Source organism: Zeugodacus cucurbitae, chromosome 4 (genome assembly GCF_028554725.1).
Source record: "Zeugodacus cucurbitae isolate PBARC_wt_2022May chromosome 4, idZeuCucr1.2, whole genome shotgun sequence".
Lineage (NCBI taxonomy): Eukaryota > Metazoa > Arthropoda > Insecta > Diptera > Tephritidae > Zeugodacus > Zeugodacus cucurbitae.
Window position 1 is genome coordinate 67,277,187 of NC_071669.1, and position 17,897 is coordinate 67,295,083.

A 17,897-nucleotide genomic window follows, 5' to 3' on the forward strand; every position below is an offset into this window, starting at 1 on the left:
TGATAATTGATAAACATTTCTATGTTTAGCGATAATGCACATAAATATTCGTAATATGATATCTCTATGCATATAATTTACAAAAATATCTTTTCTACAACTGTAGCCGTTAAGAACTGTTCAGAAATCTGAACAGTGATTATAGAGGAGTGTCTCAGAGAGGTTTTGACTGGAATTGCTGGATGGCCTCATAAATCCTGGGTTTCAATATATATCTCCCTCTAGCGATCATCTTGACGGACGTTTTGGCGCCATCCAATAACTATTCATGCTAACAATATATGCATAAACAACATCCATGAGTTGGCAAGTAGACGGAGGAGATCCCAGTGAGCTACAGATTTCGAGGAAGTCTATTACTGTTAGAATTAATTTCAACATGGATAAAAATGTCAAGATTCTTCTTCTTCTTGACTGGCGTAGACACCGCTTACGCGGTTATAGCCGAGTCCAAAACAGCACGCCACGTAGCCCTCCTTCTGGCAGTTTGGCGCCAATTGGTTATACCAAGCGAAGCCAGGTCCCTCTCCACCTGGTCCTTCCATCGGAGTGGAGGTCTCCCTCTGTCAAGATTGGACAAGGTGTAATCGCGTTTCGAGAAATCCCTCCGCTTCGGTAGTCTCACACACGATTTATAGGCCTAAAAATCATGTAACGTTAACATGAGTTCTATAGCAGAAACCAGAGGCCCTGTGCTCCAGTGGGAGATCCAGGATATGACGACGATTATTAGTCTATGATATATAAGCTCAGTGGCGGATTCAGAAAATTTTTTTCGGGGGGTTTTTACGAAAAGTTTTATTATTCAACGTATTTTTAATATAGCAGAAAATTCAATTATTATAGGACACGTTACGGCAAGCATTTTCGGAATGCTCTCGAAGCTTTAGAAGCAGTGAACAAAACGTCTTTTGGGAATGTTTTCAAGATTTTACGCATATTGGCGTTATTGCCTGTTTCAATAGCATCACCGGAAAGAAGTTTTTCGAGTTTAAAGAGAATTGAAACCTATTTACGAAATACGACAGGTCAAGATAGGCTTAATGGTCTAGAATCAATGAATATTCATAGGGATATTGATCTGTCAGTTGATAAAATACTAGAATAATTCTTTCAAAAATTAAGGAAAATATAACATGGAATGTGAGATCCCGTGTAATCCTCAATTAATCACTGAGCTTCAGCGATACTGCTTGTACAAATGTAGAGAAAGTTCGAATTATATGAATAACAACAAAAATCTTGTAACTTATTATAATTGCTTTTAATTTGATGTGATTTTTTTGATCAATAACCTCATTCCAAACCAGTATCAACAAACATATATTTTTCTCTGAGTTTAGGGGGTGTTTTAACACCAAAAAAGATACACCAACTCCCCCCCCCCTTTAATGAAAAAGGGTGATCATGAGAGTTCCAGGGACTCGAAAATTTGATTTAAAAAAAAAACGGGTTTTTGAAGTGGCAAGATATAAGTAAACCATTTCTAAAATCTCATCATTCTTATCGGATCTCGATACAACTCCTACTGGTTGTAGAACTAGTCTAAAATAATGTATTATTGCAATTTTAAATTATTTAATAAAGCCAGTTTTTAAATTCTCTTACTTTTATTAAAATAAATTGATTTAATTTTTATAATCCCAAAGAAACCTTTTCCAAAAATATTTCATCAACAATCCTAGGCTTTTCCCTCTACTACACTTTTAATTTTCCGAAAAAAACATTTAAATTATCCAACTTTTTTGCTGGAACTACCACCATCATCGACTAGCTAATCTCAATATCTGCCCTGGGGTAAGCTGGGAAAACGCCAACTGTTTCCTTGCGATACAAGTAAGTAGGACAAGTTCGTCATGTCATCATTATTTCGACTCACTGAGCGCTACTTTGCCATTCTACGCACTTATGCAAACATACCAACAAATGCGATTTCAAATTGCCCATCTCAGTGTTGTTTGTAGCTCTAGAACACACGATAAAGTTAGGAAAGGACTTGGCGCCACACATTGACATGCTGGCGAAAAGTTAATAGATGTTCATTGGCTTAAAGCGTGCTTGTAAGGGCTCAAAGTCTAAGGTACAGCGCAGCGAACAGGCGTTGAAATTACATCCAATGTGCATTAGCAATACGCATTGCGTACGGTGGTGCCGCAGAAGGAAGAGTGTTGTTGTTTTGTTGGTCGTACGGTGGTTACTCGGTTATACGTCAAAGCCAAAGGGAAATGTACATGCTTGGGGACCCTCACTCACTGACAGAAAAGTACATTATGCCAGGTTGCAGGTGTTGCTGATGCTTTGCTGTTGGTTGCTTGATTGCTTGCTACTTGCGTGGAATGAAGTCTTGCCACCTTTGTATTTTTTTATACAAATGTTAATTTTTTCTTGAAGTAGATAATTTTTAAAGACTTTTCGACTCTAAAGATCGAGATTAAGTAAAGTATATATTGTTGTTAGTTTATGTTACATATGAGAAATATTTCATAAACCCATCGATAATTGCTAAACAATTTTGTAAGCGGGCGAAAATCCTACAACTTCAACGTTTCAAAATTTCTATCCAAATTGTGGAAAACTTTTAAGTAATATTTTTAACTCTACATTAAAAGTAATTTAAATTTTTTGTCATCTGGCAACGCCAAAAAATTAGTCAACTAAATGCGCTACTTTAAATGAATTTTAATTAAATTTGAGAGTTGCTTGTGGCGCAGCGGGTTTTGTTGTTTTAAGTGATTAAGCCATGCGTGTTGTAGAAAAAAATGGGGTGAGTAGATATAGCGAAACCAATATAGTACAGCCGAAAGGGTAGGACAATTTGCATGGCTAGCTATTTATCAGTATTTTATCATTTGTTAGAATTAGTGACTACAGATTTTCAATTGCACTGAATACATGATTCGAACGCAATTTGTTGTCAATTAAGATTTAAAGAATGAAGCGTAGACTGTTTCTGAAGATTAGTAGCGTGTCCTAAGGCTTGACTCTTTTAAACTAATAGAGTAACCTTAAAGGAAACACTTATAAGAAATCAACAACAATAGCAAATTAACTTTAGTTTCTCTTAAAGCGCATCCTTGATGAATATTCCAGATTTCCACAGTGAAGGAGACTGCCGAAAACCGTAATTAAAGACACCAGCGCGCGTGCCTCTATTTTTTGTGCAATTTGTAGCTCCATTTTCAAGGCAGACAAATTAATGTAATCACTTAATGCATTTGAAGCGCATCATAATATCGCTCGGTTTCATATCGTTCACGCATGCTCACTTTTATAAGCGTGAAAGGAGAAGAGTGTCGAAGACTCAGCTTTGATAATCATGGTATTACTTCATCTGTCTACATGTGTTTGTATTCTGGTTCATATATTTCATCATAATCGGTTGAACAACCAAAATACACTGCGAGAAAAGCGTGAAAAATACAGTAGTCCCAGTAATACTTGTAGAATCAGATAAAGTTCGTCTATTAACGATTTTTACCGAAACATTTCCGGGAATAAAAATTTCTTTCGGAACAGAAACGGGACACGGTGGTCCAAAGCGTCTAATATGTTCGACTTTTACAAAAACTGCGGTTCTCATTAACTGTAATATGAGTAGTATATCCAAGAGGGATATTGAGAAGCTCTGTAATAATATCATTTTCAAAATCTAACGTAATTCCCGACCATCTCCGAAACAGTTTTGCTTTTCAAACTTCCGTTTAATGAATACTATGCTAAATATAATATATATCATCATTCAATACTCCAAAAGTTCGTCCGGAGCTAAAATACTAAAAGTTTTTAAACGTACTTACTCTTAAAAATGTGTTCATCAGAGCTCACAGAGCAAAATTAAATTTTCTCAGTGTTTATGTCTTTATCAGTTTCCGAACTTCTTCGTCTGCTTTTTGCTAGCCTCCAACTGACCTTTGGTGCGTGAGGATCATTCAAACGGTGTAACTCAACTAAAGCATAAAAGTGGCCAGAGCATCTTAGTTTATAAAATCAAATCTCCACTAGTTTCTCAAGTCAGTGCAATTTCGGTAGTTGAAAGCGTTGCGACTTTTTATTATATTTAACTCAGAAATTTTAAAAATATAGAGCCAGGAGCTCTTCAATAAACAATGGCCAGTGTGCAGGTGTGTTAACTGAAACTAGATAGTGATACCGTTGGTGAAGTAACCGTAATAAATATTTTCTTACAACATCTGTGTTACAGTTAACTCTTGTGATTTGTTGCTTTATCGGAAGCGCTTTGGCGGTGCCACGCGGTTACCCAAAAGGAGGACCACCGGCACCGCCACCAAGACCACCAGCACCACCTAGTGGTGGCTATTCATATCCGCCGCCAAGTGGTGGTGGTGGTGGTTTCGGCGGTGGCGGTGGAGGTGGTGCACCGGGTGCTGGTTCTGAGATACCAATCATCAAATTGGAATCCAAAGTTAACGTTGATGGTTCATATCAAGTAATATCTAAAAATGACAACCGTATCGCAAATAATAATTCATTAAACTCTATACTTGTAGTACGAATACGAAACCGGTAACGGCATTAATGCACAGGAATCGGGTTATGTGAAAAACGCTGGGGATCCTTGTAATGCGATTTTAACTGCTGAGGGTTCTTTCTCCTATACTAGTCCAGAGGGTCAGTCATTCCTTGTGACCTATACGGCCGATGAGAATGGGTTTCAACCGCAAGGCGATCATTTGCCCACACCCCCACCGATACCGCCAGAGATACAAGATGCATTGGATAAGATTGCCGCTGGTGGCGGACATCCTGGTGATGGCGGCAATGACGGTAGCGGTTGTCCTAACGGCGGCGGCGGCGGCTGTGATTCTGGCTGCAATGGCGGTGGTGGCGGAGCTGTGCCAAATAATGGTTATCTTTATTAGGGTGTGAATTTTGTCTAAACATAAATATACTTTTTTAAGATGGCAATAAGGTAATGCTAACTTGAAGTTTTAATATTCTTTCGGACAAACCCAAAACTTTTGTTTTTTACCAGAAATATAATGGTGTAAATAATGGAAAAAGTTCAGTTTTTGAATAAATGTTGAGTTAAAAATATAATATTTTTTATTTTTTTATTGTATGCAAAAAACGCAAACAACAATTTCTCTTATCTATAAGATGGAATCAAATGAACTACGAAGACAATCCCAGAAGGCTTTCGATAACTGTAAAATGAGATTAACTGAGATGTCAAACACGCCAAACTAATCAAAAGAAGTTATCTTGAATGTTTGGATATGATAAACTTTCTGCAAGGTGTAGACATATCTGCTTATTTTGAAGCAGAAGATCTTTCGTACAACTCGGTGTCGAAAAGTTGGGAGATCACTATAATCAGTGTATTGACCCCGATGACAGCTAAGTACGGTCAAGAGGTAGTTTTCCACAACTGCAGAGAATCTCACTTAGACAGTTTCGACTGTCCTTTGTAGCACCCAAATAATCCTAACGGATCGCCAATACTCTCATGATTCGACAGAAGGCTTGGACTCTATTACAAAGTTCTTAAGTCGGTTAATGTCGATTCCAGTCACTTCGCTGGGTTCGCTGAAGCTGTTAGTCTGATCATTGAAGGAGGAAAAGGTTGGATTATTCCTTTTCGCGTTCCTTCAAGCACTCTTGCCAACTTGCGTCTGGCTTGATCGATCACAGCTATGTTCAATAATTAACTCGAGTTTGACTTTAGAGCTTTTCTTCAACTGATTGGATCCCGGTATATTCATAATCTTCAGAAACTCACATAGGTCAGTTAAAGTAACAGGCTTTCTTGGTGGCTCTTTTTCTTCGGATTTTTTTGGTTTTCTCTCGTTTCTCAAAGAAAATAAAATACCATCCATTATTTATATGTAATATATACGAGTACGAAATCTCTCACTTGCTTTTCACACGCTTTCAACGCCATAAAGTTAATCAATTTCGTTGTGAAGTGACGCTCAGTCAAGTTAACATAATTAATTGATGTTCTAACATTCGACAATACCAAAATGCCACAAATAAGAGTAGTTGCGTTTCAACAATCAATCTACACAATTACTCATTGACTACGCCATAACTCAGTCGTTGATAAATGAATTTCTATTCAGATTTGCTCAATATTGGAATTGCACATAATTTACCAGATTTAAAGAAAACAAACAATAAAACAATAAATTTTGAGGTAAATAAATACCATCATTTACTTTTTGAAGTAAAAAAAATATATGAAAAAATTAAATAATATTCATTTACCACCATTAGGGTGGTTCTTTTGCGAAGTAAGTATTTTACTTATATTTAAAAATAATATATTTTTAATTTTTTAAGGGTCCAGGTAAGAATAAGTGCTCTGTCTCGTTCGCAAAGTGAATGTTATTTGTAAAATTTTTTTCGTGTGAAATACGCTTGGTCACTTGACTTTGTCTCCTAATCGGAGTAGGATTTTGTGATAATTCTATACTTTTCCTCAGATAGCTTTAAGCATTTTTATGCAAAAATTGATTCGGGGAAGGAGCATTTCTGCCAATTTTTTACAGATTTTCAATTTCACTTTGACATCGCTCCGACTTGACGTTTGCGAATTAAATTTTCACCACCCTAATGTGTGTACCAATAAACGGTTGCTGTGTCTTCTGAAACACATAATAACTCGTATGTTGTTGTTGTATGTGTAAGCAATTTTATTTACAAACGCGAAAGATTTAACATACAATTGGCATTTTGCAAATCTTTTGTTTTCTTACTGTGCTCTTGAAAACTGTGTGGATGATCATTTGAATTTGTTGTTTTTCGTATTATCTTTTTCTCTGTTTGCAAATCTCTCCACCTCTGGGTGTAGTGTATTGAGTCTGGAGAAACTTGTCCAATAAATAATGACGTAATCTATTATTATTGTATTTCGCCGGTTTAAATGATCCATCCATTGGTGGTGGCTTATGCTCTTGCTCATTAGCATAAGCTCAAAGTGAAATCAAAACAAAAGGAAAGACACACGCATACATACATACACCTGAACATATGTATTCTTAAGAAGAGTTAAAATATTTATATAGCGGCATTTTCTACGCATACATGTGTGTCTATAAAAAAGTTGAGAACGCAAATTTAACTGTCTAACACTTTTTAGAGTCGCTTAATGAAACGAACTAGTTTAGTTTGATTGCAAAACTTAAGGAGAACACAACATTCAAGCGGATTTTTGCCAAGTGAAGTGCTCAAAGATTTCAAAAGAAAAAGCAAAGCATATTTGAACAGAAATTCTCAGTGAAGTAAAATATATTTTGAGAAAATAAATTTTATTGTGTTTGAAGTTGACGTAGAAAAAATGAAGGTGCAAATTGTAAGTAAAAATTAATTTAATAAATATAATGAAATAGTCTAAGTACTAGCAGATTTTTAGAATATAAAATTTTTATGGATAATTACTCTGGTTGCAAAAACAAAAAAAGAAAAATTGGGTTGAGTTTTTTCTGTATTTCATTAGTATGTGTTGGTGAATGATTTATTGCCGGATATGGAGGCCTTAAAGTAGAAATTTATAGCATAATTTAAGGATACTGAAGAGTAACAAATCGTGTATTATTCTTGTGGATAATAAATAATTCCTTAAAACCGTTTTATATTAGGAAAGCATTCGATGAGCCTCAGCCGCACTTTTCTTGGAATTAAAAAAGAAAAGCAAAATTTCCCGAAAATGTCGAGAATTCGGCTCAAAAAGTGACATTTTCAGTTGAGAATAAGTTTGGGATGCAAACAGATCTCTACCAAATTTTGTTGGGTTAATGTTGACACAAATGTCCAAGATCGATATAAAACGATTTAATCGATTTAATCGGCCAGTGCTTGACCCTAGAGAGATCTATTTGAAACGGTGGAAGCAAAGCTGTAGACCTAATATTCTATAGATATATTAAATACATATTTGGAACTCAAGGAAAGAGCAAAGTTAGCTCCGTTGCCAAAAGCTTCCGCAAAAAGTGCGCTATTGTCAAATAATATGTGTCATTTTAAAGGAGCCCTCATATAGTAATTCTAAATAAATTCTATTAAGATGAGAGTGACCAGTTACTGAAAGAAAAAATTAAATAGTGAAGACATTTTAACCTCTAAATATACTTTGAATTTTCTTCTTCACGTCTAATGTCCCCTCCAAAGAAATTAATTAAAATATATTCTGTTTAAGTTTGATTGTCTCTGCTTTCTTTGTTATTTCTTCTTTCTACTCATAAACTCTTTTTTTTAGTTCTCGAAATGATTTTTGGTGTTTAGCTCTGAGCGCATAGCGCTTAACAATAGGGAGCATTAGTCCGTTAGTTTTGCATAACTCAAACTATCTCCATTCACCATCAATTTTCTCAGTAATTATATTATATGACTAGAGGTTTCCGTGGTACTTCGCACTAAACAGATTATTAGCTTTCGTTATTCGTTTTATTTGACTTCTTCATGTTTTTATTTTGAAATGTACACTACTAAATTTACCAGAAAAGATTACCAGAAAATTACTACTAGTGTAATGGTGCCTTTTGTATTAAGAATAAAAGTTGGTGTTATTTATTACAGTGTATACTTTGGGTCTGTGGGAAAAATGTTGTATCTTAACTTTAAGTAACTTATCTTCTCTAAAGAGTTCCGTCAATTTGTGCTTTCTTTATTATGCAGAGTTTTCATTACGTCAAATTTAATGACAAGTATTATCGAACCAATGACATCGGTTGCCTTTTCTTTTTTTATAGTAATTTATGACTAACTTTATGACTAATCAACTTGCGAAACAATTAATATTCGCTCATCAAGTTTGTCATCAAAATTGTTATTGACAGCTTGTCAATTTGATGTCATTAACTTTGACATGCTGTAAACCACGCATTAGCCTGCAAGTCTATTATGCATACGTAATAAATATTCTTTAATAAAGTTGTTACTAATTAATTAACTTCAAAATAACTTCCGTTACTTTCACTAACCGTCTGTCTATGCGTACCGTATTATAGCGGTTATATAAATTAAGCTTCTATTAGAAATGTGTTTTCAAAAATTGCTGTTATAACCAGTCAAGAAATTCTTAAAAGCATATTTGAATTAAAAAAATTATGAATCTATTAATAAAACACAATTAAGATGTCACAGGAAGCTAAAAAAATTAGCAATCCCGGTTTTTGTTGCGCAACTAAAACAACAAAGAAATGCTTAAATGACGCAGTCAAATCTTAGATTTCAGATTTTAGATTACGGTAAACAATTAGTGATGTCGACGTTTATAGCTATTATTATTATAATTTATTTATTTTCAATTGTAGATTTGTGGTGTTGCCTTGATTTTATTCGCGCAAACCTTGCATGCGATGGCCATCGAAAGCCGGGAAAACGGTGAACAGTTATTGCATTTCGGGTGAGTTTTTACAAAACAAAAAAAAAAAACAACAACAATTTCTTAAAGCATTCATTGAGCATCATTTCGTGTTCTTTCTTTCTTTCTATGATACGCTTATCAAGCATTTTGGTATGCGTCTTGCTTTCTTTTTATGCAAATTATTTTCGCTCTTTACTAAATATTTGTGTATATTTGGATTATGATATCATTTCGTTGGATAAAAACAACGGTAATCAAATGCATACTTGCTATATCAAAGTGTAACTGAACGCTTTCAACCGTTATAAACATTTAACATTAGAAAGAAAGAAAGATCAAAATATTTCTTAATTTTATTTCGAAAATTCAATAAAAATATTTTATTTTTAAAAATCAGTTTTATGCAGAGAAATTTAACGACTTTTAACTTTCATTTTCTCTCTCTCCCACTCTCTCCAATGTGGTATATAGCTTCAAAACGGAGAATGGTCAATCGCGCACCGAGGACATTAAATTCAATAACACCAAAAGTGTGATAAGCGATAATCCAGAGGAGTCTGGTGATAAGCCTGTTACAACTGTGAAACCTGTGGAATATCGTGGTGGTTACAGTTTCATCTCCGCGGATGGCTACGAATACACCGTACTCTATAAAGCCAACAAGAACGGCTTCCAACCCTATGTCACAGCACGCAAGATACACAACGATAAAATTTGAGCAACAACAACACTAGCGTGAAATATGCTATATCAATATAATTTAATTCGTCTACGAGTATTCGTGTTATTTTTTAGTGTTATTGTAATGATTACTTGTGTACCCGTATTTTAAGTTGTGATAACGAAATTAATTTAGGTTGTTGTATTGTAACTACAGTTATAAATTTTTGGTAAACAAGTTGTAAATAAATATTCGAATATATTGAAATATATTACAGTAATTTAAGTTTTTTTACTGTGAAGTTTTGGTTCTGACAGGGACATGCCTATTCATGAATCATAAATACAAAATTTTTATTTTAAGGGAAACTAACACCTAAGATACAAAGCAAGAATCCAGAATAGTCAAGGCTGAAAATCACCTCGGTTTCGCTCATCTCATTACTTTCGCCTGTTGACGCGCCGTATTAAACTTATAAGTATCGCTTTGAGGCTTGGACGAATAATAAAATCAAAAATATGGAAATAATCTACATTTTCTTCTTAATTCAATGGTCAAGGCACTACACTATTAGTTTAAGTGGAAAACATAGATTTTGATTATATCCATATTTTTGATTTTTTAGTAACTATAATATGTAATTAATAATAATTATTTTAAAAAAGCCTTTTTTCGAACTTCGAAACCAAATATTTCGATTTTGGAGGCTAACTTTTGAAATGCACTTTTTTACTTATGTCTCAAGCTCCCGGAAAAACTTAGTTTGGTCCCAGCCGAGTGTTGTACTGTGTTATGATTAGTCCACCGTAATAGCTTCGAATTAATAAAGAATTGATGTAATATTTGCTGGATGATCAATTTCTTTGAGCGAACCACCGTTAGTTTCGGTCAAAATCATTACCGATTATTTTTTTAACATGTACGAGTAATATTATTTTTGGCAATTTTTTTCTTATATCAATTATGGGCAAAATTATGTCTACTATATGAGGTATGCTCAAAAATTAACGGGATTTTTTTAAATTTCTAATATCCAGTAGTCCATTTGTCAACATTATTTTATTATTTTGTTCGTGAATTTTTGGCCAAAAACGACACTCTGAAGATTCCCCAGCCTCCATATTCGCGAGACATAATTTCGTTCGACTTTTTCCTATTTCCAAAAGTAAGGAGAACTTTAAGGGGCTGTCGTTTTAGAAACATACGAAAAGTCGTTGATAAAGACAAAGTTTATTCCAAAAAACCGAGTTTGAGAAGTGATTTGAGATTGGAAGAAGCGCTTCGTCTAATTAGGCTCCAGCATAGACTCCAACAGCGACGTTAGCCACGAAATCAATCAGAGCATCAATCAACAGGTGCTATCACGGCCTCAGTGGGCAACTGGAAAGCAGAGCACTCTCTTGCAAGTCCAAAATAATGGTAAAGTACCCACGAAGAAAAGGACGACCGAAACTCGGGGGGAAGGATCAAGTGTATGTGGACCTGGCGAAGCTTGAAGCCGCCTTACTGGCGGCGTCGTGCGCAATACAGAGCCGACTGGCGAAGGCTTATGGACGCGGCCAAAACTTAGACCCGGTTGTAGTGCCAAATTGTTAATGACTATTTTGAAGGTGGCAGCGTTAATGACGAATGAGTATTTTTTTTTTTCAAAATTACTATAATTACCGTTATTTTTTTACACAAGGATGCTACAAATATAACATCAGCGTTATTGGCATTTTAGCTCTGAATATAATGATCATTAGTTTGGCTTTTTCTTTGTATTGTGTTTCAGGCTAATGGTTTACTAAAGCTAGTACGGAATGTTTCAAAGCTTAAGCAAGGTATGAAACCCAACTGCAAGTGATCGAAGCTCGAATAAGCTCAATATTTAGAGGTTTGTGTATTTACTTAACTGTGTCAGTATAATTTGACACAACAATTTGTGAATAGTTGACTTTTTCGGATTGAATTTAATGCCTGAATATTTAGGACAAAATTATGCTGTCACTTAAAAGCAGAGAAAAGGAAATGACCTTTGAAAAAGAGCTTTGAATATGACAATTAATAATTAATTAATTAAATGGTGTTAACATTAGTCCATTTTTTTTTTTTATTTTTATAATATTTGGATCCGCAAGCTTCATTCTATATTAATTGTTGTTAATATAATATTTATTCAATTCCAAAATATACTATCGGCTATTAGCCACAATACAGAATAATATAAGAAAAAATATATTTTGAAAGAAGCTTATTTCTCAACACATTGCTTTCTTAAAGAGTACAGAAATTAAAAAAAATATTGCGTATTTCCTAATTTTGCCATTATTAGTAAGTAAATAAAAAATTGGTTTAATTCCTGAAATAATTATTTATATTTCTTTGGAATTTTTTTATACCTTCTGAATAAAAAATATGCTTCTCGTTTGTTGTGCATCATTTTATATAATATTTCTATAAATATATAAAAATTATAATCTGTATATATACAAATTATTATTTATGCTCAATATTTTTTCAAAATCAATACAGATCTCATTTTTCTAGTATTAAGCATATTAATACCCATTTTCATGATTGTTACAATAAACTATACCGTCAAAACTTGCCGCTCACTTAGCCGTGGCGGCATATTAAGTTAAAACTATTGACATTGAGTTGTCAATAATAAATACCAAACTGCAAACTGAGGAAGCGCTTCATTAAAGCAGTCTTGTAATTATACATTTGAAATCAAACGAAGCACGTTTTGTTCATATATATGTATGTATGTATGTAAGTGCTACGCATAAAGCAAAAAAGAAATTGCCGCCGACGCGTTGAACTTTCTTGAACGGCATTGACTTATGCACGGCATACTAAAAAAATCTATGCGTGGATATGTGATGGATTTTCGGTGGTTGCCATCGAAATTAAATCGCATACAAGTGCCAGCGATCAGCTGGGCTGATGGTCAACGGCAAGAGTGCGGAACAAAGCACTTGACAAATTTGTACAATTGCGACACACTTACATACATACATACAAATAAATGTATAAATTATATGCAAACATGAGCAATGTAGTAGCAACAACTTGCTATGTACAACAACTAAATTTGTTAAAAACAAACACTTCAAGCAGAAAATAAGCCCAAGTGGCGTCAGTCATTTGCCATGCTGCTGTTTTACACATCATGCACGCACATTTGTATACCTCCTGCTGCCCGCTGATTGATTGGCATTCGAGACGAAATCAGAAATCAAGCCAAAACACCAGCATGAAACTAAAGACTTAAGCAACGAACTCGACTGCACACAATTAAACTGCAAATAAGCAAATGTAATAGGAAAACTGTGCAACAACACTTTGTACACTGTTGGTAGCCACAAAGCAAGTGTGTTGTTGTTGGTGGCAAATTATTAACAGACATTGACAAAAAAGTAGGCAACAAGTACTTCTGATTTGCTCGACACTGTGTTGAGTGCGCTTCACAGGGCAATGCAGTAGCACAGGCGGCAGTAGCAGCAGCTGTTATTACTGCTATTGTTATTGCTGCCAAACTGCTGAGTTGTTGTTATCTGTATATTTTTTCGGTAATTTTTTTGTTTTGTTTTTGTTTGATTGGATTTCGCGCTGACAGCCAAACAAAATTTGCTTACTCACACATGCATTGCGCGCACGATTGGTCTGGCTGCCGATTCATTGGCTGTGCGCTGTGGCTACAATAGAAATCTATGCGGCAAATTGTAATCATTTTGTTTGTGGCAGCGCAGAGGAACAGTTGCAATTGTTGGCAATAATGATTGATACAAAAATTGTAAGTAACGGGAGGATAATGTTGTATGGTTGGGGATTGATTTACAGTTTTTGATTTCATATTATTTACTTGATTTACAGTTGCAGTTCTTGGCGTTGATCGCATTCATGGTGGCATGTAGTGCGGCGCATTATCCCTATGGTCAGCAATATTACAACAATCACTATGGTGGTTATAACCATCAAAATGGCAATTCCAATAATTACAACAGCGTTAACAACAATAATTATAACCATAACAACAACAATGTGAACAACAATTACAATCACAACAACAACATAAACAACATTAATGACAACAATCACAACATAAACAACAACAACCATAATAATAATAACAACAACAACAACAGACGCAATGCACACAACAACAACGCGCTGTTGGCAATAAATCTGCCAAAAATCTACTTGGGCGATTTCGAGTATGTGCCCACGCGTGACGGTTATCGCTTCTCGTAAGTAAACTCAGACAGTCCCATTACATAATCGGCGAATAATCTGCCAATTCTGCAAATGAAAGGATTTTCCATACACATACACACATATACACGCATACAAATATTTACACAAAAAATTTTTTCGCCTTTACAGTTACCAACTGGCCGATGGTACACGTCGCACTGAGGTCGGCATCATACCCAATGCCGCCAATTCGGGCATCTATATGGCGGACGAGCGTGCAACAGCCGAGCGTACGGCACTGCGCATGCGTGCCAGAGCCAATTCGAAGAATCGTAAATTATCACCGAAATCGCTGCAATCGCTGGCGGGCTAAATGCCGCAATGGCTGGGGTGAGGGACACCAGCGGGGCGTGTGTGGTTGGTGTGGAGGCAGCTTATAGCTTTACTTGTGTGCGATTGATCATTGACTCACAGCGGCGCACAGCATAAACCATGTCAGGCGGTCGTATAAGTGATCGGCATGTCAGTTGCCAGTTGCGTTGACCTCTTGACATTCTTTCGTGCTACAACAACGTAAAAGTATTTTTTTTCATATCCACTTTTTGGAATAAGTGTATTTATTTTTTTCATTTAACTTCGGCGTGTGCGTGATTTTTGTGTGTCAGAATGTTGTAGTTGTAGTTGTGTATGTGTGTGTTTGTTTGTATTTTTTTGGCGTATTTTAGTACCATAATTAGTTGTCGTACTATTTTTTGTTGTTTTCGTTGTTGCTAAATTTGTAGTGCTATAATTAGGTATGATTAGAAAGCCTTTGGGGAAATCCACTATTTCCTCATAGCTTTTTTTTTGTTTTTTGGCAATAAATTCCAAATGCTTATATAATATCAATTCTATGCGTTTGCACTCCACGGGGAACTTTTGTTATTGTTTTTGTTTTCGGGAATTTCATTGAATTCGTCGGCGCTTACTTCCTACAATCTCTTTTCAAGCAATTCTAAATTCTTATTAATTTTTGGCAATTCTGTGTAAAGAGTGACTAAGGTACTACTGTCTGTACGAAGACTGGTTTCTGGTTTCGTTTAGAAACTCGAATTAATAACGCAAGCAAAAAAAATCATTTCGAATTTGGAATTAGTAATAGCGAATATAATAAACGAAAAGCCTTACGCAAGATAAAGGGTAAAGTCAAATACAATTTGTATAAATACTCGTACAGAGCTTTTGTTGTGATAAATCAAATTAATATTTTTGGAACCTTGTGTTGTCAAACACGCGAAAGACCTCTGATTATGTATGTAGGGGATTGGTATAATACCATAATACGAGTATAATACATATGATTTGTGATTGTGATTAAAAAATCATTAAATCAATTATAGTTAAAAGAAAAGATTGGAATGAGGTTTTAGTCTCGCTGTGGATGGATAATGGATGGATTTTAATGACAGAATTAAAAGCATATTGAAGATTTTAGGACTACTTAATTTAAAAAGAGGCCATTACTGTAATTTCATTGTATTATAAATCAATTATTATTTGAAACTTCTTTATTTATACTTTTTGGGGTTAATTAAATTTATTTTTATTAAAGCTTTATTTTTATATTATATTTATTGGAGTAGCATGAATTATCCTCCAACTTTTTTGAGAGAATACAATTAGGTAGGTTTGTTATAAATCAGAATTTTAGATTTTGTCTGACAATGATCCTCATTATCCTGATCATTTTGGTATACAAACAACCTCTGTGTGAACAAAACCTTGAACCGTATCTCTTCAAATTAAGCTCCACAATTTAATGTACTGAAAAGGTGGAGTTTGAGTAGATAATTTCTGCATTGAATCAACCCCAATCCGTCTGAAACAGAACTTTAAAGAATTCCAGATAAGAGTTCGCATGAGAACATACCTCAGTGGCTTTTTACTTCTTTAACTTCTCGATCAGACTGGTTTCAGAAACCGAAAATAAAAACTAGAATACTCTATGGTGCATCAAAATGGATATTTAAGTGGATCATAAAAATTGACTCTGGGATGGCAATTATTTCACTCAACAAATAAAACTTTTGGATATAAAATGATAATAAAAAAAAAATGGAAAAAGAGATTTCTTCAACACCCAACTTTCTTTCCTACTTTGGAGATGTTCTAAAAGCAGAATAAGTGCCCCCGCGCCCATAATATAATTTCTCAAGAATATGTACATAGATCATGTTTCACGCTGGAGGAATGTGAAAATAACTAAGAATAAACTAAAATATTTTTTATAACTTGGATTTTTATGCTCTCGCAACAAAGTTGCTAAAGAAAGTATTATAGTTTTGTTCACATAACGGTTATTTGTGTATATATAAATGAAATGGGTGACGAGTACATTTGAAATCCGTATGTCTGTTCGTCCGTCTGTCTGTCCGTGCAAGCGATAACTTGAGTAAAAATTGAGATATCTTAATGATACTTGTACATATATTCCTTAGCACCCTGAGGAGGTTGGTATTGAAAATAGGCGAAATTGGACCATTGCCACGACCACAAAATGGTGGAAACCGAAAGCACATAAAGCTCCATAACTAAGCCATAAATAAAGCTATGAAAGTAAAATTTGGTACTAAGTATCGCACCAAAAAGTTCAAAAATCGAATCGAATCTCCGAACTTACTCGACTAATTTCAATGAAATTCCGTTCATGACATTTTCCTGGCATATTAGGGATATGTTTTGGAAATGGGCCAAATCGGTTCATAATCACGCCTACTTTCCATATACCAGAACATTGTAGTCTATCTGAATCGTTAACTTTACAATATATAAAGTAAGCACTAGTGAAGATATCGGCAATGAACTTTACACAAACACTGACTTTTGACACGAAATCGGACTATTAGTTTTCAAGGCCCCATTTTTCCAACATGAGATAAGATTTTACGGATAATATAAGTAAGTCCCTAAGATATTTCGAAGAAATTGAGAGAGAACATTTTTCTTCTAATAATATGTCTCTGTGCCAAAAATTAGTGAAATCGGGTCATAACTTCTCCTAGCTCCCATATACTTAGTATTAGGGTTTCCAACTTTCAATGGACTTTTCACCATATACTATATATGCCGAATATGGGAGTGAAATTGTGTGTTATATTAATAAAATTAAATAAATAAATTGCGAGAGTATATAATGTTTGGTTACACCCGAACTTAACCCTTTTTTACTTGTTTTAATGATTTTTAGTTATAAGCATTTAAAATAAACTGGCAATTTCATCTAATAAATTTTGTTGTTTTTTTAACTCTTGTAAAATACGTTCGGTTCACCTGTATTTATCTAATATAAAAATATAGTGAAATAATGCGAGAGCACAAAATTATTTTTTTGTTAAGTTAAGTTAAACGCTTTTGTTAAAAGACCATTCCGCATAATTTTAACATTCAAAATCACATGCTACCGAACAGTCTTGTTTGGAAGCACGTTATTTGCATACATTAGCATAAATGTTAACGGCCACCCATTAAGGTTAAGCTTTAAAGCTTCTATTGTTTTTCTAACAGTAAGCGAAAAGCTGCAAGCTGTTGTAAAAAACTAGCTTAGACAAGCATTTTATTAGAAAAACGTTTTAAGAGCTTTTAAGCTGTGATTGCTAATAAACGGATGTATAAATTAAATTTAGTACTTGCTTATGAATGTGAGCTTTATAGCTTTAACCGCCTAAAAATATGCTACACTACTATTTC

The 17,897-nt window shown here is 34.5% G+C and overlaps 3 protein-coding genes across 3 annotated transcripts; all 3 read left to right on the forward strand.

Moving 5' to 3' along the window:
- Positions 1 to 3,996: 3,996 nt before the first annotated feature.
- LOC105215068 (endocuticle structural glycoprotein SgAbd-8) lies at positions 3,997 to 4,915 on the forward strand. The gene is made up of 3 exons (XM_029042062.2): positions 3,997 to 4,121; positions 4,202 to 4,447; positions 4,509 to 4,915. Exons 1-3 carry the CDS (start codon positions 4,107 to 4,109, stop codon positions 4,878 to 4,880), a joined length of 633 nt encoding a protein of 210 aa, XP_028897895.1. The 5' UTR covers positions 3,997 to 4,106; the 3' UTR covers positions 4,881 to 4,915.
- Positions 4,916 to 7,086: 2,171 nt separating this feature from the next.
- Positions 7,087 to 10,225, forward strand: LOC105214417 (endocuticle structural glycoprotein SgAbd-5). The gene is made up of 3 exons (XM_011187846.3): positions 7,087 to 7,315; positions 9,276 to 9,367; positions 9,800 to 10,225. The coding sequence occupies exons 1-3, from the start codon at positions 7,301 to 7,303 to the stop codon at positions 10,044 to 10,046; spliced, it is 354 nt and encodes a 117-aa protein (XP_011186148.1). The 5' UTR covers positions 7,087 to 7,300; the 3' UTR covers positions 10,047 to 10,225.
- Positions 10,226 to 13,538: 3,313 nt separating this feature from the next.
- Positions 13,539 to 15,062, forward strand: LOC114804088 (homeobox protein 2). Its single transcript, XM_029040765.2, has 3 exons — positions 13,539 to 13,770; positions 13,851 to 14,224; positions 14,361 to 15,062. Exons 1-3 carry the CDS (start codon positions 13,753 to 13,755, stop codon positions 14,542 to 14,544), a joined length of 576 nt encoding a protein of 191 aa, XP_028896598.1. The 5' UTR covers positions 13,539 to 13,752; the 3' UTR covers positions 14,545 to 15,062.
- Positions 15,063 to 17,897: the final 2,835 nt, after the last annotated feature.

Coding starts and splice junctions, on each gene's coding strand:
- LOC105215068 (XM_029042062.2), top strand. Junction 4,448..4,508: donor ACGTTGATGGTTCATATCAA/GTAATATCTAAA, acceptor CTATACTTGTAG/TACGAATACGAAACCGGTAA.
- LOC105214417 (XM_011187846.3), top strand. Junction 9,368..9,799: donor GAACAGTTATTGCATTTCGG/GTGAGTTTTTAC, acceptor TGTGGTATATAG/CTTCAAAACGGAGAATGGTC.
- LOC114804088 (XM_029040765.2), top strand. Junction 14,225..14,360: donor CGTGACGGTTATCGCTTCTC/GTAAGTAAACTC, acceptor TCGCCTTTACAG/TTACCAACTGGCCGATGGTA.